At 43.0% G+C, this 25,618-nt stretch overlaps 1 protein-coding gene across 1 annotated transcript in view; it reads left to right on the top strand.

Annotated features, from left to right (window-relative positions):
- Positions 1-25,618, top strand: part of SMARCD2 (SWI/SNF related, matrix associated, actin dependent regulator of chromatin, subfamily d, member 2) — a 234,228-nt gene that overhangs the window by 120,135 nt on the left and 88,475 nt on the right. Inside the window, exon 3 of the mRNA XM_030221750.1 lies at positions 21,037-21,079. Within this exon, the coding sequence (XP_030077610.1) occupies positions 21,037-21,079 (43 nt within the window). The remainder of the gene's footprint in view (positions 1-21,036; positions 21,080-25,618) is intronic.

Raw genomic sequence — 25,618 nt, 5'->3', positions numbered from 1 at the left:
GATGCGAGAACAAGCAGCCTGCTTGTCCTCGGAGAAAGCGAAAGATACATACCTGTAGCAGGTATTCTCCGAGGACAGCAGGCTGATTGTTCTCACCAACCCTCCCTCCTCCTCTTTGGAGTTATTTTTCTTTTTCTTTGCTCTTTCATTTAACTGAGCGGGAGTGGTCACGCACGGGCGGGAAGATGGCCTCGCATGCGCAGTGGGCGTGCCCCACGCGCGGGACCTCCAGCGAGACTTTTGGTTGGAGGGGGTGCCGTGGACGTCACCCAGATATGAGAACAATCAGCCTGCTTTCCTCGGAGAATACCTGCTACAGGTATGTATCTTTCGCTGTACTCCCACCGTGCATGCACGGGTGCCTTCCCACCCAAGCTGCGAGCACAGGACCAACAGTCTTTTCATCTGCAGTAAAGAGAGGTCATGTTTGTCTGAGGTTCTTTTCAGCTGGTTGGTTTTTCTCATCTGGTGCCTTCCCTTGTGGGAATGGGAATTTTTGGCTTTGCTCCTCATATTATCTTCGCTTAGAATTTTTCCCCATTTTTAAATTTTCTCTTTTTCAGCTCTGAAGGCCCTTTGGGCAACATCGAGGTTTTTCTCAGGTGAGCTTGCCCTTTTTTTCCCCTCACCATTGAGCTGTTTGATTTAGCTTCAACATCCATGCCATCTAAAGTTCCCAGTGACTTTAAGCACTGTGCTCGGTGCAGTAGGACCATCTCTGGGGCGGATGCCCATTCCTGGTATCCAGTATTTGGGATCAGACCACAGTTCTCTAAACTGTGTTCTTTGTTTGCATATGAAGAAAAGAACCCAGAAATCCAGAGAGTCTCAAAAAATAGATTTTTGAGGCCAGGTCCGAATTGTCAATGTCAGCATCCTTATTGGCCTAGGTGTCTGCACCGGTATTGGAAGCATCAGTTCCAGTGGCTACTAGACCTGTCTCAGACACTGGGAGTGCCATGGCTCTCACAGCCTGCAGTGCGGTCACCGATGCTTGTACTACATGGGGCATTGGCGTTGACACTTGCCCATTTAGGTTCCCCTTCGACATCTGTGAAGGAAGCTTAGCCGGAGTCAAGGGGTGAACCTGCATCTTTTCACCATTCCAGATATGGACATAGCTTTCTCTTGTCTGAGACAGGTGTGGACTCAGCCCTCCCATATGGAGTATTTCACCAACTCCAATTTGGACCATTCATGGGAGTCTGATGATGATCCAAGGTATTGCTTGGAGGAGTCCTATGGAATTCCATCAGACCCCTCCCCTTTTGAGGAGATACATAAATCTCCACCTGAGAGTCTCGCTTTTGTAAAGGAGATGGCAGCTGCTCTCCCTACTAAGTTAGAGATAGAGGACGAGCCCAGGGCTGAGATGTTTGAGGTTCTGGATTATGATTCACCTCCTAAAGAGGCTGTGACTATCCCTCTTCACAGAGTCCTTCGAGATGTTTAGGTGAAGAATTGGGAGTCCCCTCAGTCTGTCCCAGTTATGCCCGAAAAAATGACACTATGTTTCGGATTCAAAGTACACCTTGGTTTGACAGGTCACAATTGCCTTGTAACTCCTTGGTGATTGAATCTGCACTAAGTGGGCCAAGAGCTCCAGGAACATTGCCTCAGATATAACAGGCCTCGATGCTCATCATACCAGCTGTACACAAGTTTGTACTTGCGGTTCTTGGTGCGCAGGATGCTATATTTGGGCAGATACTCTCCCTCTGGAGCAGGCTTGAGTCACTTCACCAGTTGGCCAAGAAGCAGAAGGCCTGTTGGAAATTTTATTGTTTATTATACTTGGTATACAACCCTCTTTGTAAAACACATCGGAGTGGTTCACAATTTTAAAAAGACTAAATAAAAGAAAGAAAATAAATCCATTAAAATATAAAAGAATAAAACCAGAGAAACACATTCAAGCAGTCAATAACAAGGTTAACACATTTAAGCAATCTGTCACAAGATTAACAAAGATTGCTGGACTGTGATCGCCACATGACCCCGCTGGAAGGCAGCCTACAGCAGCCATCCTTAAGATAGTGAATAACAGAATGATTCAGGTGGGATTAAATGCCAGCTGAATCACAGTATGTTTTCAGAACTGATCGGAAGTTCACATAGGAACCCTCGAATCTCAGGGAGTGGGGTAAAGAGTCATAACGGGAATTGACAAAAGCATAAGCCAAAATACGGAGAGAATCCAAATCCAGATAGTTCTTAAGTACTCTAAGTTGACAAAGGGCTAAATATCCTGACTTCATAACAGCAGGGGGAAAAGAGAGGGCAGGATAACTCCCAAATATTTACATGAGGGCACAGTAGGGACTGAACAACCAAAAAGGATAGGAGTAATAGTCGGGAGAGATAATGATGAACCAGAGACCCCAACAGACTACCATTTTTTCAGGGTTTAACATGAGATGCTTACTCAGCCTATCGGCAACTTCGTCAATGTTAAACAGAGAAGGAAAGAGAATAGAACCCTGGGTTATGCTACAGTGAAAAAGATAGTGCAAAGAGTTGGACATAGAAAGACATACCTGAAAAGTGTGGTTTTGCAAAAATGAAGCAAACCAGGACAGTACCACTCTGAATAAGGTTCAATAGCCCTTCTAGAATCTCTTGATCTGTCCACAACCAGGACAGTACAACCATTTCCTACAGATGAAAGCCTGTTAAGGAATAAGGAGTGGTTTGGTAAATCGAAGGTTGTGGACAGATCAAGAGATTGTAGAAGGGCTATTGAACCTTATTCAGAGTTTCTGTGAAGTTCACTGCGAAGCAAAATCAAAACTGTATGAAACCCAGATTGACACGGATGGAGGATGTTTCAGGATTCCATATGAGCCTGTAAGTCTGAGGGACTTTTTGAATCGTCATTTGAAAAAATAATTGTAAAACCTAATTGTTAAAGATGAAAATTAATCACAATGTTTGGGTACAAATTATAGACCGGCAGCTTCAATACCTCTTTTTACAAAGTTAATGGAGGGTCTAGTTTGTGCTCAATTGAATGTCTGTCTAGATACGTATAACATTCTGCATTTCTCCCAATCAGGGTTTAGATCAAGATTTAGTACTGAAACTGTGTTAACTTTGATATTTGATAAAACAAGATGTATTCTGAGTAATAATGGGAAAGCACTGCTACAATTTGATTTATCTTCAGCATTCGATTTAGTAGAACACAACATCTTTCTGAATTGAGTGATATTGGAATTACTGGTACTGTAATGAACTGGTTCAGTGGTTTGTTGAAAGCTAGATCTTACAGAGTTAGGAAAAGAAATGAACTTTCGCAGGGTTCCGCAGGGTTCTCCGCTATCTTTCAAGTCACTTCACTGGCTTCTGATCAGATACCGCATACAATTCAAGATTCTCCTCCTCACCTACAAATGCACCCGGTCTGCGGCTCCTCACTACCTCTCTACCCTCATCTCCCCCTATGTTCCCGCCCGTAACCTCCGCTCACAGGACAAATCCCTCCTTTCATTTCCCTTCTCCACACTGCCAACTCCAGGCTCCGCTCATTGTGCCTTGCCTCACCCTATTCTTGGAACAATCTTCCTCAACCCCTACGCCAAGCCCCCTCCCTACCCATCTTCAAATCTCTGCTTAAAACTCATCTCTTCAATGCTGCTTTCGGCACCTAACCTTTCGTGAAATATAGTATGCCCTATCAGACGGACTCTACACTTGTCTTTAGATTGTTTAGATTGTCTTTAGATTGTACACCTGTCTTTTAGATTGTAAGCTCCTTGAGCAGGGACTGTCCTTCCATGTTAAATTGTACAGCGCTGCGTAACCCTAGTAGCGCTTTAGAAATGTTAAGTAGTAGTAGTAGTAGTATCTCCAATGTTGTTTAATATTTATCTCAAAATGGTTATACTTGCTATAGTTACGCGGATGATATATCAGTCTTAATACCAGTTAATTCTTCCTTACAGCAGGTGTCAATAATGATTAATAATTGTTTAGAGGTCATTGGAGCCTGGATGAAGCTTAAACTTAATGAAGAGAAGACCACAGTTCTTTTTACTAGATTATAAACTTGATCCTATGGAGACCCAAATGGTGGTTGGTGGTACTTCATATCCCCTACAGAAGGTTATTAAATTACTAGGTGTTTATATTGATCAGGCTTTAACATTGGATTTTCAAATTTCATCTATAATAAAGAGTTCTTTTGGTATACTATGGAAATTGAGACACATTAGGAGATTTTTTGAGATTTCTCAATTTAGGTTGCTGGTGCAATATATGATTAAAGTTGGGCATTTATGTGCTTGAATTCAATTGCTATTATTGTAGCCATATGAGGTCTTTTATCCTCTTATTTATAACCAATTATTACAGTCTGTGATAGTTTTTTTTTTGTTTTACACTTTTTTTTGCTTATTCAGTGGTTTGTGCCATACCTTTGTTTACAGATATTTGTGTGAACCACTCAAGCTGGGATTGAAGTAACTGGCATAAACACCATCTTCTCATCTGCATACATAGGTTGATCTCTAGGGTTCTTTCTTAATTTCCTGTATATATGAAGATTGAAGAAGTGCTGCAGCTAATGGGCTCTAATGTAAGATTAAACAACAGGGGCAAAAGAGGACAACCTCGTCTTGTATCTCTAGAGAGCAAAAAACCTGTTGACAACTGACCATTTACAAGCCTATGCCAAATATTATTCTGGATGAAGATTGGAAATAAGTTATTGTGAGTTGTACTTTGTCTATGACTTTGTGTATGTTTATCCGCTTAGGTGATAGGTGGGCTATAAATACAGTAGGTAAATAAATAAAAGCTCTGGTATACTCATAGAACTGGACTGGTCTAGCAGGATGTTAAGGAAGGTGAAATTTATTTTTACATGTTAATTTCTTTTCTTCGAGTCCTGCTACACCAGTCCAGGGCCTGCCCAGTAAGACAGAGGGATTCTGTAGGTTCTTGGGTCTTACTTCTTCAAACGTAGCCCTATGGGGCCTCTCTTCCAGTTTTGGATTTGGATCTCTTGTTTCTCCTCTTAATTATTTGGGTCTGTCTCTCTGAGTGACTTTGGCATTAGCAAGTAGAAGAATCTTCTAATATTAGCCTCCATCTGCTGATAGGGAGACATAACCCATAGGTTTGGGCTGGTCTTAGCAGGACTGTAGTAAACTAACTAGGAAGAAATTTCACCATCATTCTGATTTTTGATTAAAACAGGAAAACCATGATAAAATACTCTGGAAGGAAAATCTCAGTTTTCTGATCATAACTGAAAATCACCTTTCCTGATACATTCTGATGATGTCAACAAAGTGGGGCTTGCTATTTCTTCCATAATATAGGTGAGGGGACACAAAAGAGGAGATACTATTTTCAGTCATGTGAGCCCTGGAAAGAAGAAGAGGGGGAAAAGAGGTGATGATGAAGCCATACCAACGGTGGCAACACCAGCATCAGCATAGGCTGCAGTGCCTTTGGTAATGCAGACCCCAGGGAAGAGACAGCCTCACTGTCTTTGGGTGTTGTATTCTGAGTCAAAGCTGTACTTCAGGGTTTTCTTTTTATAGCACAGCACGGGGAAGTTGTTTTTTTGTTGTTCATTTTTTTTTTTTTAATGTAGCCAGGTAGTCCAATACTCAACTGAATTTGTGTGGACAACTCTGTGTGCACTAACTCCTAAATCTGTCTCGTAGTTTTTGTGGGTATAGTTAGCTGGCAGTGTTACATTTAGCCAGATAAGTACAGCTGAATATCTGGATAAAGATAATAAATTTACCTGATCGTCGAGAGTCACGTGACCCCATGCAGTGGGGTAGAAGCTGAAACGTGGAGTTCCGTGCTCACTTCTCAATAATCTGACTTTTGGCAGCGAAAACAGCTAAATTTATTGGTAAATCAGCAAAACTCCTCTGCTAATAGACTTAACCTTTCAGAAGGCTGTGGGGCAGTGACATAGGAACAGCAATGATAACAAAAACCACTCGGAAAGACCGGGAGAAGCAGCACAACACGGAAAGTAAAATGGCTGACCAGAACAAGTCGAAGGAAGGGAACGGTGGGCTCGGCTTGGGTAGCTGAGATCACTGCAGCGGTTGAGGTTGCCTTGGATAAGAAGCTACAACAAATATTCGATCAGGCAGAAGAATCGCATGAACGTATAGATAGCATGAGCTTGGAATTGGACTCAGGCCTGCAACGCACATCGCAAATGGAAGACCACACATCGACATTGAAGGTGGCACAGAAAATATTGGAGCAGAAAGTGGTGGATCTAGAAACCAAACTAGACGACTTGGAGAATCGTAGCAGATGGAATAACAAGGCTGGTGGGCCTTCCAGAATCATTGACCGATAAAGATCTTTTGAATTTTCTGAAAAAATGGCTTCCTCAGGCCCTTCAACTCAATGAGCAGGTGCAACACTTTTGTGTGGAATGAGCACACCGGGTGGGGATGGCCAGGCCAAACTCTAATCGGTCGAGAGTGGTAATATTTAAGAGTTTGAATTTTCAACATAAACAACAGATATTAGTGGCTATTCGCAAAGGTAGACAACTTACTTGCCAAGATCATACTATACTCTGCTTCCAAGATTACTCTCAGCAAGTACAGCAGCAAAGGAGGGCCTTCACGCCGGTGTGCACAGGACTCTATAAGAAAAAGATACGCTTTGCTCTGCTATACCCTGCTAAATTGCTCATTAATCATGATGGGCAACAACACTTATTCGAGAAGGTAGCAGATCAAATCACACCTTTGAATCATTGTGGGTTGCAATTCCATGTATAAAAGGGAAAAACATGGTGATAGGAGTGTACTACCGTCCGCCTCGCCAGGATGAGAAGGTAGACACAGAAATGATAAAAGAAGTCAGAGACGCGAACAAAATGGGCAATGTGATAATAATGGGTGACTTCAATTAGCCAAATATAGACGGGGTAAATGTAACATCGGGACACGCTACAGAGGTACAATTCCTTGATGAAATCAAGGACAGCTTTATGGAGCAGCTGGTGCAGGAGCCGAAGAGAGAAGGAAAAATTCTAGACTTGGTCCTTAGTGGAGCGCATGATCTGGTGAGTAACGTTATGGTACTGGGGCCGCTTGATAACAGTGTTTTGATATTGACCTTGAAGTAACTGTACACAGAAAGTCAAATACGTTAGCGTTTAACTTTAAAAAAGGAGACTATGATAAAATGAGAGAGTAAAAACTGTACAACAGGCGTGGACGCTGTTCAAAAATACCATCCTGGAGGCCCAGGCCATACATATTCCTTGAATTAGAAAAGAAAGACGGAAGTCCAAAAGACAGCCGGCCTGGTTGAAAAGTGAGGTGAAGGAAGCTATTAGGGCTAAAAGAAACGCCTTCAGAAAATGGAAGAAGGAACCGTCTGAAAATAACAAGAAGCAGCATAAGGAGTGTCAAAGCAAATGCAAGGCGCAGATAAAGAAGGCCAAGAGGGATTACGAAAAAAAGATAGCATTAGAGGCAAAAAAACATAGTAAAATTTTTTTTTGGTATATTAAAAGCAGGAAGCCGGCAAAAGAATCGGTTGGGCCGCTGGATGACTGAGGGGTAAAAGGGGCGATGAAGGAAGACAAAGACGTAGCAGAGAGACTGAATAAATTCTTTGCTTCGGTCTTCACCGAGGAAGATTTGGGTGGGATACCGGTGTCGGAAATGGTATTTCAAGCGGACGAGTCGGAGAAACTTACTGACTTCACGGTAAACCTGGAGGACGTAATGGGGCAGTTCAGCAAACTGAAGAGTAGCAAATCTCCTGGACCGGATGGTATTCATCCTAGAGTACTGATAGAACTGAAAAATGAGCTTGTGGTGCTACTGCTAGTGATATGCAACTTATCCTTAAAATCGAGTGTGGTACCGGAAGATTGGAGGGTGGCCAATGTAACGCCGATTTAAAAAAAGGCTCCAGGGGAGATCTGGGAAATTATAGACCGATGAGTCTGACGTCAGTGCCAGGGAAAATGGTAGAGGCTATTATTAAAAACAAAATTACAGAGCACATCCGAGGACGTGGATTACTGAGACCAAGTCAGCACGGCTTTTGTGTTGGGAAATCTTGCCTTACCAATTTACTTCAATTCTTTGAAGGAGTAAACAAACATGTGGACAAAGGGGAACTGGTTGATATTGTGTATCTGGATTTTCAAAAGGCGTTTGACAAGGTACCTCATGAAAGGCTACAGAGGAAATTGGAGGGTCATGGGATACATAGTAACATAGTAGATGACGGCAGAAAAAGACCTGCATGGTCCATCCAGTCTGCCCAAGAGAAACTCATATGTGTATACCTTACCTTGAATTTGTACCTGTCCTTTTCAGGGCACAGACCATATAAGTCTGCCCAGCAGTATTTCCCGCCTCCCAACCACCAGTCCCGCCTCCCATCACCGGCTCTGGTACAGACCGTATAAGTCTGCCCTCCCCTATCCTCGCCTCCCAACCACCACCCCCTCTTCCCCCCACCTGCTCCGCCACCCAATTTCAGCTAAGCTTCTGAGGATCCATTCCTTCTGCACAGGATTCCTCTATGCATATCCCACGCATGTTTGAACTCTGTTACCGTTTTTATCTCCACCACCTCCCGCGGGAGGGCATTCCAAGCGTCTATCACCCTCTCCGTGAAAAAATACTTCCTGACATCTTTCCTGAGTCTGCCCCCCTTCAATCTCATTTCATGTCCTCTTGTTCTACCGCCTTCCCATCTCCGGAAAAGATTCGTTTGCGGATTAATACCTTTCAAATATTTGAACGTCTGTATCATATCACCCCTGTTCCTCCTTTCCTCCAGGGTGTACATGTTCAAGTCCGCAAGCCTCTCTTCATACGTCTTGGAACGTAAATCCCATACCATCCTCGTAGCTTTTCTTTGCACCGCTTCCATTTTTTAACATCCTTCGCAAGATACGGCCTCCAAAACTGAACACAATACTCCAGGTGGGGCCTCACCAACGTCTTATACAGGAGCATTAAAACCTCCTTTCTTCTGCTGGTCACTCCTCTCTCTATGCAGCCTAGCAATCTTCTAGCTACGGCCACCGCCTTGTCGCACTGTTTCGTCGCCTTCAGGTCCTCAGATACTATCACCCCAAGATCCCTCTCCCCGTCCGTGCCTATCAGACTCTCCCCGCCTAACACATACGTCTCCCTTGGATTTCTACTCCCTAAGTGCATCACTTTGTTTTTCTTCGCATTGAATTTTAATTGCCAAACGTTAGACCATTCTTCTAGCTTCTTCAGATCTTTTTTCATGTTTTCCACTCCCTCCGGGGTGTCCACTCTGTTGGAAATCTTGGTGTCATCCGCAAAAAGTCAAACTTTACTTTGTAACCCTTCGGCAATGTCACTCACAAATATATTAAACAGAATTGGCCCCAGCACCGATCCCTGAGGCACTCCACTACTCACCTTTCCCTCCTCCGAGCGAACTCCATTCACCACCACCCTCTGGCATCTGTCCGTCAACCAGTTCCTAATCCAGTTCACCACTTCGGGTCCTAGGAGGAAATGTCCTATTGTGGATTAAAAACTGGTTGAAGGATAGGAAACAGAGAGTGGGGTTAAATGGGCAGTATTCACAATGGAGAAGGGTAGTTAGTGGGGTTCCTCAGGGGTCTCTGCTAGGACCGCTGCTTTTTAATATATTTATAAATGATTTAGAGATGGGAGTAACTAGTGAGGTAATTAAATTTGCTGATGACACAAAGTTATTCAAAGTTGTTAAATTGCGACAGGATTGTGAAAAATTACAAGTGGACTTTACGAGACTGGGAGACTGGGCGGCTAAATGGCAGATGACGTTTAATGTGAGCAAGTGCAAGGTGATGCATGTGGGAGAAAAGAACCCGAATTATAGCTACGTCATGCAAGGTTCCACGTTAGGAGTTACGGACCAAGAAAGGGATCTGGGTGTCGTCGTCGATAATACGCTGAAACCTTCTGCTCAGTGTGCTGCTGCGACTAGGAAAGCGAATAGAATGTTGGGTATTATTAGGAAAGGTATGGAAAACAGGTGTGAGGATGTTATAATGCCGTTGTATCGCTCCATGGTGTGACCTTGAGTATTGTGTTCAATTGTGGTCGCCGCATCTCAAGAAAGATATAGTAGAATTGGAAAAGGTGCAGCGAAGGGCGACTAAAATGATAGCGGGGATGGGACGACTTCCCTATGAAGAAAGATTAAGGAGGCTAGGGCTATTCAGCTTGGAGAAGAGACGGCTGAGGGGAGACATGATAGAGGTATATAAAATAATGAGTGGAGTGGAACAGGTGGATGTGAAGCGTTTGTTCACACTTTCCAAAAATACTAGGACTAGGGGGGCATGCGATGAAACTACAGTGTAGTAAATTTAAAACAAATAGGAGAACATTTTTCTTCACCCAATGTATAATTAAACTCTGGAATTCGTTGTCGGAGAAAGTGGTGAAGGCGGTTAGCTTAGCAGAGTTTAAAAAGGGGTTGGATGGTTTCCTAAAGGACAAGTCCATAAACCGCTACTAAATGGACTTGGGAAACATCCACAATTCCAGGAATAACATGTATAGAATGTTTGTACGTTTGGGAAGCTTGCCAGGTGCCCTTGGCCTGGATTGGCCGCTGTCGTGGACAGGATGCTGGGCTCGATGGACCCTTGGTCTTTTCCCAGTATGGCATTACTTATGTACTTATGTACAGATGCCAAAGATTATTTGAAAATGCTAAATAACACGGACAGATGAAGGCCATATGGAGGACAGAAGAATACTTGTTACTATGGGACTGCTATGGATGGTCTTTGAATAGGGGCTAATCTTTGGTCGACATAGTTTCGCAGCAATTTCTGGATGATATGGAAGCAGGCGGTATTTCCGCTATTGTATTAGGAGACTTTTCGTCCCCGGACTACATTGAGTGAATAGACATATAATAATGGACCAAGATCTGCCTAAAAGTGCAGGGATATTTGGGCAGGCTTGGACTTGGACAAGCTTAGTGGAAATTTGGATGATTTCATAGGTGATCTGGGAACTTTTATGGGAGAGTCTAATACTTTTTTTTTTGCTGTGTGTGAGATGAGCATGCGAGGAGAGGGGGGTAGGTGTTAATGAGAGTGACATGCTCCCGGTGATCTGGGGAGGTTACTATTAGATGGGTTGGGATTTGGGTGGGGGAAGGGTTGGTTCTTGTATTACATATTTATGGCTCTGTAACTCTTAGATGAAAGAAAATTAAATGAAAGAAAATATTGCATAATTTAAAAAGGAGGGGTGCGTCTATAGCCATGCTCCAAGAAACCCATTTAACTTCAGTAGAGCATAATAAATTAAAGACTTGGTGTGTTGGTGACATATTGGAGGGTCTCAAAAAACAAACCTGCAGTAAAAAAAAGTGTCTATTTAAGATAGGGCGAAAAAAGTCTCAACAAACTGTGGCATAAACACAATAGTTAATTGCACACAGTAAAAAGTCATCATTGACAAAAAAAACCCGTTTTGTCTTATTTTTTCTCTTTTATATTGAATAATGTCTTTAAGAATCTGTATATTGAATTCACTTTCCTCTACCCGCTCTGGAAAGTGTGCTCTCCAGCGTTTAGATCAATTTCAAACTTTGACGTTCTGCGGTGTGGTTCCCTGAGGAAGCAATGCGAAACGGGACCGTTTGGACCGCACGTGAAGTATCACACAAGCTGGATTCTACTATATAAAGATAAGTCCTCATTAAATCATCTATTTCATTCGTAAGGACATTGATGCATAAGGACGTTCTTTTTTCATTTATTGTTTTTGTTTAAATAGTGAATTCAATATAAAGATTCTTAAGGACATTATTCAATATAAAAGAGAAAAAATAAGACAAAATGGTTTTCTTTTGTCAATGATGACTTTTTACTGTGTGCAATTAACTATTGTGTTTATGCCACAGTTTGTTGAGACTTTTCCCCCTATTTTATATAGACACTGCAGGTGTGTTTTTTGAGACTATCAACATTAGTAAGCAGTAGAACCAATCTGTTGGATTATTATTGACATATTGGAGGGGCCAGCCTTGGGGAAAAAAGCAGGAGTGATAATGTTATTTCATAAATCGTTGCAAGTGGAGAAGCAGCAGGTTTATGTAGACCCAGAGGGTAGATATATTATTGCTCAAGTACTAATAGATGGCGTCCCATTCCTTCTGGGTAATATATATGCCCCTAATAACTATAGTCAGATGTCTTTTGGAATATTTTATTTATTTATATATTTAAATAAAAAATATCATTAGTACATAAGTACATAAGTAATGCCATACTGGGAAAGACCAAGGGTCCATCGAGCCCAGCATCCTGTCCACGACAGCGGCCAATCCAGGCCATGGGCACCTGGCAAGCTTCCCAAACGTACAAACATTCTATACATGTTATTCCTGGAATTGTGGATTTTTCCCAAGTCCATTTAGTAGCGGTTTATGGACTTGTCCTTTAGGAAACCGTCCAACCCCTTTTTAAACTCTGCTAAGCTAACCACCTAGTAGAATTCAACCTATCCCCAAATCTATTACTGTAATTGGAGGAGACTTTAGTATAGATCAGCAAAACCCTGCTTGATCACCTGAATTGTGTCCTGTTCTACAGACCACCAGGTAATTGGAACGAAGGCCAGACAATCTTCACTGATTTCATTTCAAACACACGTGCGACCAACACCAAAATACTAATACTAGGAGACATCAGCCTTCACCTAGAAGACCCAAACTCCACTAACGCACGAGAATGTACGGAATTCCTCCACTCATGGGATCTCAAATGGCCACAAATGCAAGCAACCCATATCAAAGGGCATACACTCGACTTCATCTCACACAAACTGTCAACAGACCAGAACGTAATAATAACAGATATTAAATGAACAGAAACACCATGGGCCTTTAATACAAACTAAACCTATCACTAAAATGGCGGAAGAAGGGCTCATACCACACACAAAAACACACAACCTACAGCACCAGAGGCCAAATAGACCCAGAAACATTCTGGCTACAGATATACAATAACGAATGGACAGCACAAACGGACTCCACACACTATCTCACAGAATGGGATAAAAGACGCAGAAACATACTAGACGAAATAGCACCCTTATGAACAAAAACCTCACATAGGCAGAACTCTATACCATGGTTCAACGATGAACTGAAAAAACTAAAAACACAATCCAGGAAACTCGAACGAGCATGGAAAAAAATAAAAGATGAACACACACTCAATGCATGGAAACAGATACAAAGAAAATACAAATGCGCAATAAGACAAACCAAAAGGACATACTATAGGGCCTGACTATAAAGACACAAAGAAACTATATCAACTCGTGAACAAACTACTAGACACTGCAGCGGCCACTACAACCAACACAGACATTCCATCTGCAAACTCGCTAAATACTTCAACGAAAAAATTATAAACCTACGCAACACGCTACCTCAGGACAACTTAGACATCGAAAACTTCATCAATAGCTTGGATCCAACCCCTGGAGAATACCCAGCTGACTGAATTTGGTCAAACTTTACGCTCCTCACCTCCGAAACAGTCACCCAGGCGATCAAAAGGTTCTCTAACACCCACTGTAAATTGGATACCTGCCCCAGCTACCTAATAAAATCTGCCCCAGACTGCTTCATAACAGACCTCACATCCCACCTAAACTACATGCTTCAACATGGTCTCTTCCCTAAGGAAAACGGCAACATCTTACTCACCCCAATACCAAAAGACACCAAGAAAAATACAAGCGAAATCACCAACTACCGTCCAGTAGCATCTATCCCACTGGTAATCAAACTGATGGAAAGCATGGTAACTAAGCAACTTACTGATTATATAAACAAATTCTCAATATTACATCAATCACAATCAGGATTTCGCCCCCTCCATAGCACTGAAACAGTACTAATTACTCTCCTAGCCAAATTCAAGCTAGAAATAGCAACAGGTAAAATCATACTTCTCCTCCAATTCGACATGTCCAGTGCATGGTAAACCATAATATACTACTAAGACTCCTAGACTACTTCGGGATCGGAGGAAATATACTCAGTTGGATCAAGGGTTTCCTAACCACTAGAACATATCAAGTGAAATCAAATTCAAACATATCAGCACCGTGGAAAGCAGACTGCGGAGTACCTCAAGGATCACCACTATCACCAGTCCTCTTCAACCTAATGATGACCCCACTAGCCAAGTCCCTATCAGACCAAGGTCTTAACCCTTTCATTTATGAGGACGATGTCACAATATACATTCCTTACAAATACGATCCGACAATAATCATCAACAAAATTAAGCTTGGCTTGAACATCATGGACTCATGGGCAAATGCATTTCAACTAAAACTTAACACAGAAAAAACATATTGTCTCATTCTCTCATCCCAATACAACGTAAACAACCCCTTAAATATAAACACACCAGATTACACCCTCCCTATCTCAAAAAGCCTGAAAATCCTCAGCGTTACAATCAACCACAAGCTTACACTAGAGAGCCACGTGAAATCCACAGCTAAGAAAATGTTCCACTCAATGTGGAAACCCAAACGCATGAAACCATTCTTCCCGAGGGAAACATTTTGGAACCTGATACAATCAATGGTACTAAGCCACCTAGACTACTGCAATGGAATTTATGCGGGATGCAAAGAACAGCTCGTAAAGAAACTTCAGACCGCTCAAAACACGGCAGCCATGCTTATATTTGGAAAAACGCAATTCGAAAGCGCCAAACCCCTCTGAGAAAAATTGCACTGGCTCCCAATCAAAGAACGTGTAGCTTTCAAAATCTGCACCCTGGTTCATAAAATTATCTACAGCGAGGCCCCAAGATACATGACAGACCTCACTGACCTACCAATCAGAAATACAACCGGATCATCACGAACATATCTAAACCTCCACTACCCAAGCTGCAAAGGACTCAAATACAAATCAACTTACGCATCCAGCTTTTCCTACATAAGCACACAACTATGGAACGCACTACCTAAAGCCATTAAAACAACCTATAACCACCTAAACTTCCGGAAATCACTAAAATCTTACCTGTTCAAAAAGGCATACCCTGCTGACCATACTTAAATACCTGAACCCTGCAACACTACGAATCCAATGCACGTAATGGACATAACGAAACTCTTCCTCTATATGATTCCCTAATATGTTTGTTCCCCATGAACCTCATTCTACCACAACATCACTGTGTAACTGTTTATACCGGAATTGGCGAACGCCATTACGGTACTATGTAAGCCACATTGAGCCTGCAAATAGGTGGGAAAATGTGGGATACAAATGCAATAAATAAATAAAAATAAATATAGTAGCAGATCCGGATCTGGACAAAACACAAAACCCACATAGAACCCGCATTAATAAGACTAAGGGAATACCCTTGTTATGTGAATCCTTGGGAGTGGTGGATGTTTGGAGGGTACTGTCCTTCCAACTACCACCCCATCTCCCTCCTACCCTTCCTCTCCAAGATACTTGAACCGCCGTTCACAGCCGCTGCCTTGATTTTCTCTCCTCTCATGCCATCCTCGATCCGCTTCAATCCGGTTTTCGCCCTCTACACTCGACAGAAACGGCATTCACTAAAGTCTGTAATGACCTGTTCCTTGTCAAATCCAAAGGTCACTCCTCATCCTCCTCGACCTATCCGCCGCTTTTGACATTGTCAATCACAATTTACTCCTTACCACACTATCCTCATTTGGGTTCCAGGGCTCTGTCCTCTCCTGGTTCTCCTCTTATCTCTCCCACCGCACCTTCAGTGTACATTCTCATGGATCTTCCTCTACCCCCATCCCACTCTCTGTTGGAGTTCCTTGGACCCCTTCTTTTCTCAATCTACACCTCTTCCCTGGGCTCGCTGATCTCATCTCATGGTTTCCAATATCATCTCTATGCTGACGACACCCAGCTTTATCTCTCCACACCAGACATCACTGCGGAAACCCAGGCCCCAAAGTATCTGCTTATCCGACATTGCTGCCTGGATGTCCAACCGCCACCTGAAACTGAACATGGCCAAGACCGAGCTCATTGTCTTTCCACCCAAAACCACTTCTCCTCTCCCTCCACTCTCTATTTCAGTCGATAACACCCTCATCCTCCCCGTCTCATCTGCCCGCAACCTCGGAGTCATCTTCGACTCCTCCCTCTCCTTCTCTGCCCATATCCAGCAGACAGCCAAGACCTGTCGCTTCTTTCTCTATAACAAAAGCAAAATTCGCCCTTTCCTCTCTGAGCACACCACCCGAACTATCATCCACTCTCTCATTACCTCTCGCCTCGACTACTGCAACCTACTCCTCACTGGCCTCCCACTTAACCATCTATCCCCCTTCGATCCGTTCAGAATTCTGCTGCGCGTCTTATCTTCCTCCTAGACCGATATGCTCATATCACCCCTCTCCTCAAGTCACTTCACTGGCTCCCGATCAGGTACCGCATACAGTTCAAGCTTCTCCTACTAACCTACAAATGCACTCGATCTGCAGCCCCTCACTACCTCTCTACCCTCATCTCCCCTTACGTTCCTACCAGTAATCTCCGCTCACAGGACAAATCGCTCCTCTCAGTACCCTTCTCCACCACCGCCAACTCCAGACTCCGCCCTTTCTGCCTCGCCTCACCTTATGCTTGGAATAAACTCCCTGAGCCCATACGCCAAGCCCCCTCCCTACCCATCTTCAAATCCTTGCTCAAAGCCCACCTCTTCAATGTCGCTTTCGGCACCTAACCATTATACCTCCATTCAGGAAATCTAGACTGCTCCAATTTGACTGACTGCACTTTTTGTCCTTTAGATTGTAAGCTCCTTTGAGCAGGGACTGGTCCTTCTTTGTTAAATTGTACAGTGCTGTGTAACCCTGGTAGCGCTTTAGAAATGTTAAGTAGTAGTAGTAGTACTGCACCCGGAGGTTCGTGATTACACCCATTTATCTAGGGCGCATGAAACACAATCACGAATTGATTGTCTTTTGGTTGATAATGACAGCTTTTCTAAAGTTCAAGCTGCAGACATAGACCCCACAATAATATTGGATCACGCGGCCATATTTGTGGACCTGGCCATACAGGGCTCAGTCCACATAGAGAAAGTGGATGTTCCCATTATGATCAGACTTTTCTGGCTTATATTAGAGCAAAGTGGGCGGATTATAAATATTATAAATTGGGAACACTGCCAGGACCATGTGCTTTATTGGGAATCTGCCAAGACTGTTATGCGGGGAGAGATAATTGCCTGTTGCTGTGCAAAAAAAAAAACGGAGGGACAATGACATTCTTAGATTGGGGTGGAACTTGGTAAAACTCCACAGAGCGTATGGGGAAATCTGACCAGCTTCCTGAGGGTGCAGCTTCTAGCTAGTCAGACCACTTTGAATGAATTATTGCACCAGAGGGCTGGGAATCAGCTGCCTATTTTAAATATCAGCTCTATAAGTATGGTAATAAACCCGGTCGGCTCCTAGCCCGTCTGGTGTGGCAAAAACAGGGTCTGCAGAAGGTTCTCTCGCTCCTTCATCCCTCTGGACAGATAGTACACACTGACTCAGATATATTGCAGACATTCCATAATTTCTATGCTCAATTATAGGAGGCAGGCACAACTGAGAGTCTGGATCCTAATACCTATTTAGACAGCTTAGATCTGCCGAAACTCTCAAAGACTCAGACGGTAGCTCTACACAGGCCTATAGATTCTGAAGAAATACAGAGAGCAATAAGGAACAGTGCCCTTTGTAAAGCACCGGGACCGGATGGCTACAGAGCGGAGTTCTATAAACTCCTAGTATCAGATATTAAACTACCGCTGGCAGCATTCTTTAATGCCTGCATCTCTGCCTGCGTCACTTCGAATAGAAATTATGGTCTTTCTTAAACCAGGGAGGGATCCTACTCGCCCAGAATCTTATAGACCTATATCATTAATAAGCTAGGAAGCAAAATTATTGGCAACGATTCTGGCGAACAGATTGACGGGAGTCTTACCCACTGTTATAGCAGACCCTCAGGTGGGATTTATTAAGGGGAGACAGGTAGTTAAGAATATTAGGAAGATATTAGCCTCTTTGGAGTAGGTACGCTCACTACAACAGGACTCCTTCTTATTGATCAGTTTTGATACTGAGAAAGTTTTCACTAGGGTCAACTGGGATTTCCTGTTTGGGGTGTTGGGGAAATATGGTATTGGGGGACTTTTTGCCACAGCAATACACACTTTGTATAAAACCCCCTCAGCCAGAGTTATGATAAATGGCCTTTTTTCCTCACCCTTTTCAATTTGTCGGGGAACTTGTCAGGGCTGTCCTTTGTCCACCCCTGTTTGCTTTATCGTTAGACCCCTTGATACGGGAGATATTGAGGAATTCAGAGATCAAAGGAGTAACTATCCAGCTTATAATCGAAAGAGAAAAACGCCTATATTTCGACCCAAATCGGGAGATGGGCGTTTTTCTTGCAAAGGCACCCAAATCTATATAATCGAAAGCCGATTTTGGGTGTTTCCAACTGTACTCCGTCGCGGGAACGAATAAAGTTGACGGGGGCGTGTCGGAGGCGTGGTGAAGGAGGGACTGGGGCGCAGTTGTCGGCCGAGGAGAGATGGGCGTCTTTAGCTGATAATCGAAAAAAAAAGGCGTTTTGACAACAATTTTGGGTCACTTTTTTTGGACCCTTTTTTTTCACGAACAAGTCCCAAAGAAGTGCTCCAACTGCCCAGATGACCACTGGAGGGAATCGGGGATGACCTCCCCGGACTCCCCCAGTGGTCACTAACCCCCTCCTACCAAAAAAAACCCCACTTTAAAATCTTTTTTTCCAGCCTCTATGCCAGCCTCAAATGCCGTACCCACCTCCATGACAGCAGAATGTGTTCGATCCTGTCATAGCCTTTCCCTGGGTCAGATGTGGCTCTTGGATGCACTACAGGGTCACATCAGCATTGCATTGTGGTGGGTGTAGGGTATTCGGCTCCATGATTTCATTAGCTTGTGTTACAGTCTCACAATGTTGGTAGTTGGTAGGCTCTTCTCCCATGGTGCTTTTTCCCCTGCCTACTGGGTCAGAGTATGTCCAGTTTTGTTTCCGGTAGTCCATGAGGTAGTGGCCATTTTTGTAAGCCAGTTTTAGATCCCTTCAATGTGTTAGCCACGTTAGAGAACTTAGTTCTTACCTTGAATGTGGCTGAAAGAGGGCATTGTACAGCATTCTGCCAGCTCTGACCTACTGCTAATCTCAGTACCAGGGAGACTCGTTGCCAGTGGGGCACAACCTCTGCAGTTAACTGTGAGTAAGCGTGCTTATTCCAACAAAGGACGTTTTCGGAGAGATTAGTCTTCAGGTGTAAACTGGTGTGCCAGTGTTATACAGCAGCAACCAGTCCTAGAGGCCTGCATGTATGCAGGTCCCTGGAGCACTTTTAGTGGGTACCGCAGTGCACTTCAGGCAGGTGGACCCAGGCCCATCCCCCCCCTACCTGTAACACTTGTGCTGGTAAATGAGAGGCCTCCAAAACCCACTGTACCCACATGTAGGTGCCCCCTTCACCCCTAAGAGCTATGGTAGTGTTGTACATTTGTGGGTAGTGAGTTTTGGGGGAGGGGGGTTGGGTGCTCAGCACCTGTGGTAAGGGAGCTATGCATGTGGGAGCTTTTTCTGAAGTCCACCGCACTGACTCAGGGTGCCCAGTTGGTGTCCTGGTATATTAAGGGGTCCAGTGTACTACGAATCCTAGCCCCTCCCATGACCAAATGGCTCGGATTAGGACGTTTTTGAGCTGGGCGTTTTTAGTTTCCATTATCCCTAAAAAAAAACAAACGCCCAGCTCAAAAACGTCCATTTTTTCGAAAATACGGTTCGGCCCGCCCCTTCACGGACCCGTTCTCGGAGATAAACGCCCATAGTGATAGGCGTTTGCGTTCGATTATGCCCCTCCACGGGACCCTTTCAATTTAAAATATCAGCCTTTGCTGATGATATTTTGGTACATTTGACCTCCCGGGCCAAATCACTGTCAGTACTTCCTGAAAGTTTTGCTGACTGTGGAGCCTTTTCGGGTACAAACTTAGATTGTGAGCCCTCCAGGAACAGAGAAATATCCAGAGTACCTGAATGTAACTCACCTTGAGCTACTGCTGAAAAAGGTGTGAGCAAAATCTAAATAAATAAATAAAACTATTACACAAACTATTACATCATTCTCCCAGGGACATACTATTGGGTCGCACAGGGAGGGGGAATAACCTTGGACAGGCAGAAAGAATTTTGTTATATGAAACTAGTGTGGTAGCAAAACAATGTATCTTGCAATATTGGACACAGAACACTGCGCCTTCGTATTAGTATTGGAGAAATGCTTTACGTGCGCTCATAATGATGGAGGCCCGTGATGCTTACCGCACAGCAAAGCGGAAAAAACTCTTTTGGTTGGTGTGGGAAACGTATATTCAATCGCTACCTGGACAAGCACGAAGCTTAATTCTGAATCATATGAATCTGTAAATCAATGCAGGACCATACAAAGCCAATTAGCTGGCATTGGACATGAGGGGATGGTGAGGGAGGTTTAGTTGGGATGGGATGCAGCGATTATAGGGTGAGGAAACTAAGAACTCTTGATTCCTCACTTCTTTGAAGGGTACATATAGTTAATCTAGGATTTGGGTGATCTGCTTGTTCTTGGAGGGAGGAAGGGGAAAGGGGTGAGGTTGGAAGGTGGGGTTTGGGGGGGAGGGGGAAAATTGAAGTGGTTTAAAGTTGATATGGTTAAACTTGATGACAATTTTTGTATACAAACTTACTGTATATTTTGAAAGTTTGGAATCCAATGACATCTCTTGTAAAGAATTATAGTGTATTTTTTTTCTTTTTCTCTATAATGGTTAATGTACTAGTATAAGTCATCAATTAAAAACATGTTATATAAATTTACCTGATCATCTTACCTGTTAAATGGGCTTTCAGCACTAACCTCATTATCTAATCCTTTTTTTACAGTGTGAAGAGAAGAAAGATGGCAGATAAGATTCTACCACAGAGGGCAAGTAATATCTCCTAATACTCCTAATAGTAATAACAATATGTGACCTACTGAGCGAAAAGGTACCACAAGTGAGGTTAAAAATAACAGAGATAAAGACTATAAAAGTTTGGAGGGGCAACTTTCACTTGTAAAAGTTTTGTATACTGTAGGGTCAGCAGAATGGGACTATGCAATTTTTTTTATTTATTTTTACGACTGATGTTTTTCATGTTATACAGCCTAAAAACTGCAGGTACCTAAAGTGGAATATGTGATTTCTGGGGTTAATTACTTTTGTATTGAAAAATGTTTCTCATTTTTCAAAGATGTCATTAGTCCATACCTGAGGCTAAAGTTTTGCAGGATTGTGCAGTTTATATCCCTCTATCTTGTTGTATACCTCACTTTTGGTACCTATTCACTCAGCGGGCCACATATATAATCTTGTGTAGAGCTTCTATCCAAAGTGCATCTGTTTTATTAAATTCAGAAATAAACAACTAGTTATGCATAGAAGGAAATCTCTATGCTACAAAGCCATTATCTCCTGAAGTGGTGCAAACATATTTGCTTGTGAGATAAGTACCATGGTTCAAATCTCTGTGGAAATGTTCAGCAGTAAAATCACAGTGAGTAGTTGCTGATATCCTGTTAGTGTGTGCTCTCAGTTGTTATTTCTGTCTTTTAAAGTTAAAAGACCAAGTTATTTATGCTGGTAAGACTTCATTTGTGGTACTATTTGTAAATTTGGAGACTGAGCTTTCAGGACTTCCTTTGAATATTTCTCCAATATGTTTTCCAATGCTATTTCTTCTTAAGGATATTATATGTGTCACATGGCTCCAGTCATCATTAAGAAAGAGAGACAAGTTTTCAATTAAAGATTTCCCCCCCCCCCCCCCCGCCCCACCTCCACCACCACCATTGGACTAATAATTTCTATGGGGAATCAGTTCTTATTTTTAGATGCTAGTCAGAGGGAAATGACCTGAAGACTAGATCAAGGAGTTTGAGGCAGTAGAAACTGTGAAATGACAGGTAAACTCAACTAGTGAATTCAGAGGACAGAAAAAAGTCTTATGAAGGAGAAGGCATGTGGGAAAAGAGAAATATAAGAGCAAAAATGTGAGGGAAGAGAAAAGAAGAACATAAAAATAGCCATACTGGTTCAGACAAATGGCCCATCCAGCCCAGTATCCTGTTTCCAACAGTGGCCAATCTAGATCACAAGAACCTGCCAGAATCCTAAATAGTAGCAACATTCCATTCTACCAATCCCAGGGCAAGCAGTGGCTTCCCCATGTCTATTTCAATAGCGGACTATGAACTTTTCTTCCAGGAACTTGTACAAACCTTTTTTTAAACCCAGATGTGCTGACCACTGTTAACACATCCTCTGGCAAAGAATTCCAGAGCTTAACTATTCATTAAGGGAAAAAAAAATATTTCCTCCTATTTCATTGAGTCCCTTAGTCTTTGTACTTTTTGAGAGTACAAAAAAAAAATCGATTCACTTCTACTCGTTCTGTACCGCTTGGAATTGTGTACACCTCATTCATATCTCCCCTCTTTTTCTTTTTATTTATTTATTTATTTTTATAATTGAGATCAAGAATTTCTTGTCTCAGAGATACAGCCATAGTTAAAGGAAACATTTTAAAACTTATTTCCAACAATCTTTTGCAAACAAATTATACATAGTCCCAATTTCTAAATAATATAATGGAAAAATAAGTATATCATGTTTAGAGGCTTCCTTAGACCCCAAAAAGCCTGGGGGGGGGGGGGGCGTTATAAATGAGAAGATTATTAAGGAAAATCAATTTAATAAACAATACGGCGTTTCCTGACATTTCTATTCCGTTGTTATTTCATACTTGGTTCGAATCCAGAAAAGATTTTAGCTGTTCTGGTGAATAAAATGTATATTTAGTATTATTCAGCCTTACTAAACATTTACATGGGTAAGCCAATAGAAAAGAACCCCCCAACTCCACAGTTCTTTTTCTCATTGCTAGAAAAATCTTCCTCTTTTGCTGAGTTTGTTTTGTGACGTCAGGATAGATCCAAACTTTTCCGCCTCCAAAGAGGGTTTTGTTATTTTTAAAGTACATCTTCATTATAGCGTTAAGATCTTGTTCAAATACTAATGAGACAATAAGAGTAGCTCTTTCAGAGTTCTCGTTTAACGAATGTTCCAGCAAATCTGAAAGATTTTCCAAATTTATATCTTTTGGTAACATATTCTCTCCTTCTTCCTTTTTTGCACTAGGAATATAATACAATTTATTTATAGGCGGTATCGCTTCTTGAGGAAATTTCAAATTTTCGGTTAAATATCTCTTAAAAAGATCCAATGAAGTGCAGCTTGGGATTTTAGGAAAGTTTAAGCACCTGATATTTAATCGTCGATTATAATTTTCTAATATTTCAATCCTTCGGCGAGACTCTGTATTATCTTTTATCACAACGTCTCTAAACTTTTCAAGCATTTCTACTTCCTGTTGCACTTTGGTAACTTTTATAGCCAGATCTTGCTTTACCGATTCAACAGTCATTTTTAACTCTTCCATTTTAGAATTACAGGTAGCTACTTCACCTGAAGTCTTTTGTAATGTCTTGTCCATTTTATTCAGCATCCACCAAATCGATTCTAGATTTATCTCCATTTTCTCACAGGGAATCTCCTCGGAGCACAGCGTGTATTGCAGAGTTGGTCCCTCACTTGGCGTCTCACTCCTCACACTTCCGGTGGGTTGTTGAATCGCCCCCAACTCCGCAGTCGACGCCGGACATGGAGGAAGTATATTCGATGGAGGTGACAGGGAGACTTCCTCTCCCAGCGTTGACTCCTCTTCTCTAGTCGGCAACACTATGGGATCTGGCTCCCTTCTCGTCAGGGAAGCGGTGAGGAATCGCTCAATGTTTGGCTGAGGTGGAGGGAGGCGGGGGAACTGTCCTCACCACCGCTTTTCGTTTTGTATGTGGCATCTCTGAGGCAGAAAAGTGTACTCCCGTAACAGCTTCTCAAGAGCGTTTCACTCAGCATCCGACTCCGCCGCCATCTTGACACGCCCATCTATCTCTTTTTCAAAACTGAAGAGCCCAAACATCTTTAGCCTTTCCTCATATTTGAGGAGTTCCATCCCCTTTATCATTTAGGTCGCTCTTCTTTGAACCTTTTCTAATTCCAGTATATCCATTTTGAGATATGGCGACCAGAACTGAACGCAATACTCAAGTCGTACCTTGGAGCGATACAGAGGCATAACAACACTAAATGATGAGGTAGATATAATAGAGACCTGGTGGAGGGAGGACAATCAATAGGACAGTTTGTTAACAGGGTACAAATTGTATCGCAATGATAGTGGATCAAATTGGAGGAAGATTGCGCTATATGTTAAAGAAAGAATTGAATCAAACAAAATAAACATTCTACATGAAACAGCAGCATGGAATCATTATGGATAGAAATTCCATGTGTAAGGGGAAGGAGTATTCTCTGAGGACATGCAGGCCAATAATTCTCACATGTGGGTAACGTGTTCCGTGTTGCCCGGTCCAGAGCTTGAAAAAGCAAATGGAACTTTAGGAGCACGCACCATACTTTCACCACGCAAGTGCCTTTCTACCCACTGTGAGAGCACGGGACACACAGTTCTTTTTTCCTGTGGTGAGAGGACGTCATTTTTACCACTCCTCCCAGCTTGGTTCAGGATTTCTTTGAGAGCATATTTTTTGTGTCTTCCTGGTTCTTTTGCCTTTTTCTTTTTGAGGTTCCTTTTTTCCCCTTTCCCCTATGGTTTAGGTTATTTTTGCCCTGCTCAGTAGGCTTCACTTAGGCCTGCACTCTGGTTGGGCTTTCCCATCTTTTTTCTTGTGCTTTGCCCGCTCATTTTATGCACCATTGAGTCCTTTGATTTGGCCATGACTGTTTTTCCTGGAAATCAAAGGTTTCCAGTGGCTTCATGCGTTGTAGCCGGTGCAGTAGGACCATCTCAGGCAAAGACATCTATTCTTAGTGTCTTCAGTGTTTGGGGCATGAACATACCCCTTCTAACTGTGTTCTTTGTATTCACATGAAGTAAAGAACCCAGGCGACCCTCAGGGGGAGGAATGCTGGTTCGGCCTAACCCCTGGTAAGTCTTTTCCCCAGCTGAGAGGTGCCCAGCTCTACCACCGGCTGCCTTCCAGGTGCTGTAGAGGACTTGCAGCTCATCTGCATATCCTTTCAGCCTTCTCCGGGGTGACTCCCAGGTCCACTCTGATCCACTCAGGCCTTCCGCTCTAGGTGCCCAGTGCTCCCGCCAGGTGCTGTGGAGGACTTGCAGCCCTTCTGCATTTCTTCACAGCTGTATCCGAGGTGACTCCCAGGTCCACCCCAATCTTCCCAGGGCCCTCGCTCCAAGTACCCTGAGTTTCCAGGTGCTTTTTTGCTAGGATCAGGCGACCCTCAGGGGGAGGAATGCTGGCTTCAGCCTAACCCCTGGTAAGCCTTTTCCCCAGCTGAGAGGTGCCCAGCTCTACCACCAGCTGCCTTTCAGGTGCTGTAGA

The sequence above is a fragment of the Microcaecilia unicolor genome, chromosome 12, assembly GCF_901765095.1.
Source record: "Microcaecilia unicolor chromosome 12, aMicUni1.1, whole genome shotgun sequence".
Taxonomy (NCBI): domain Eukaryota; kingdom Metazoa; phylum Chordata; class Amphibia; order Gymnophiona; family Siphonopidae; genus Microcaecilia; species Microcaecilia unicolor.
This window is presented reverse-complemented; position numbering and strand designations above follow the sequence as displayed.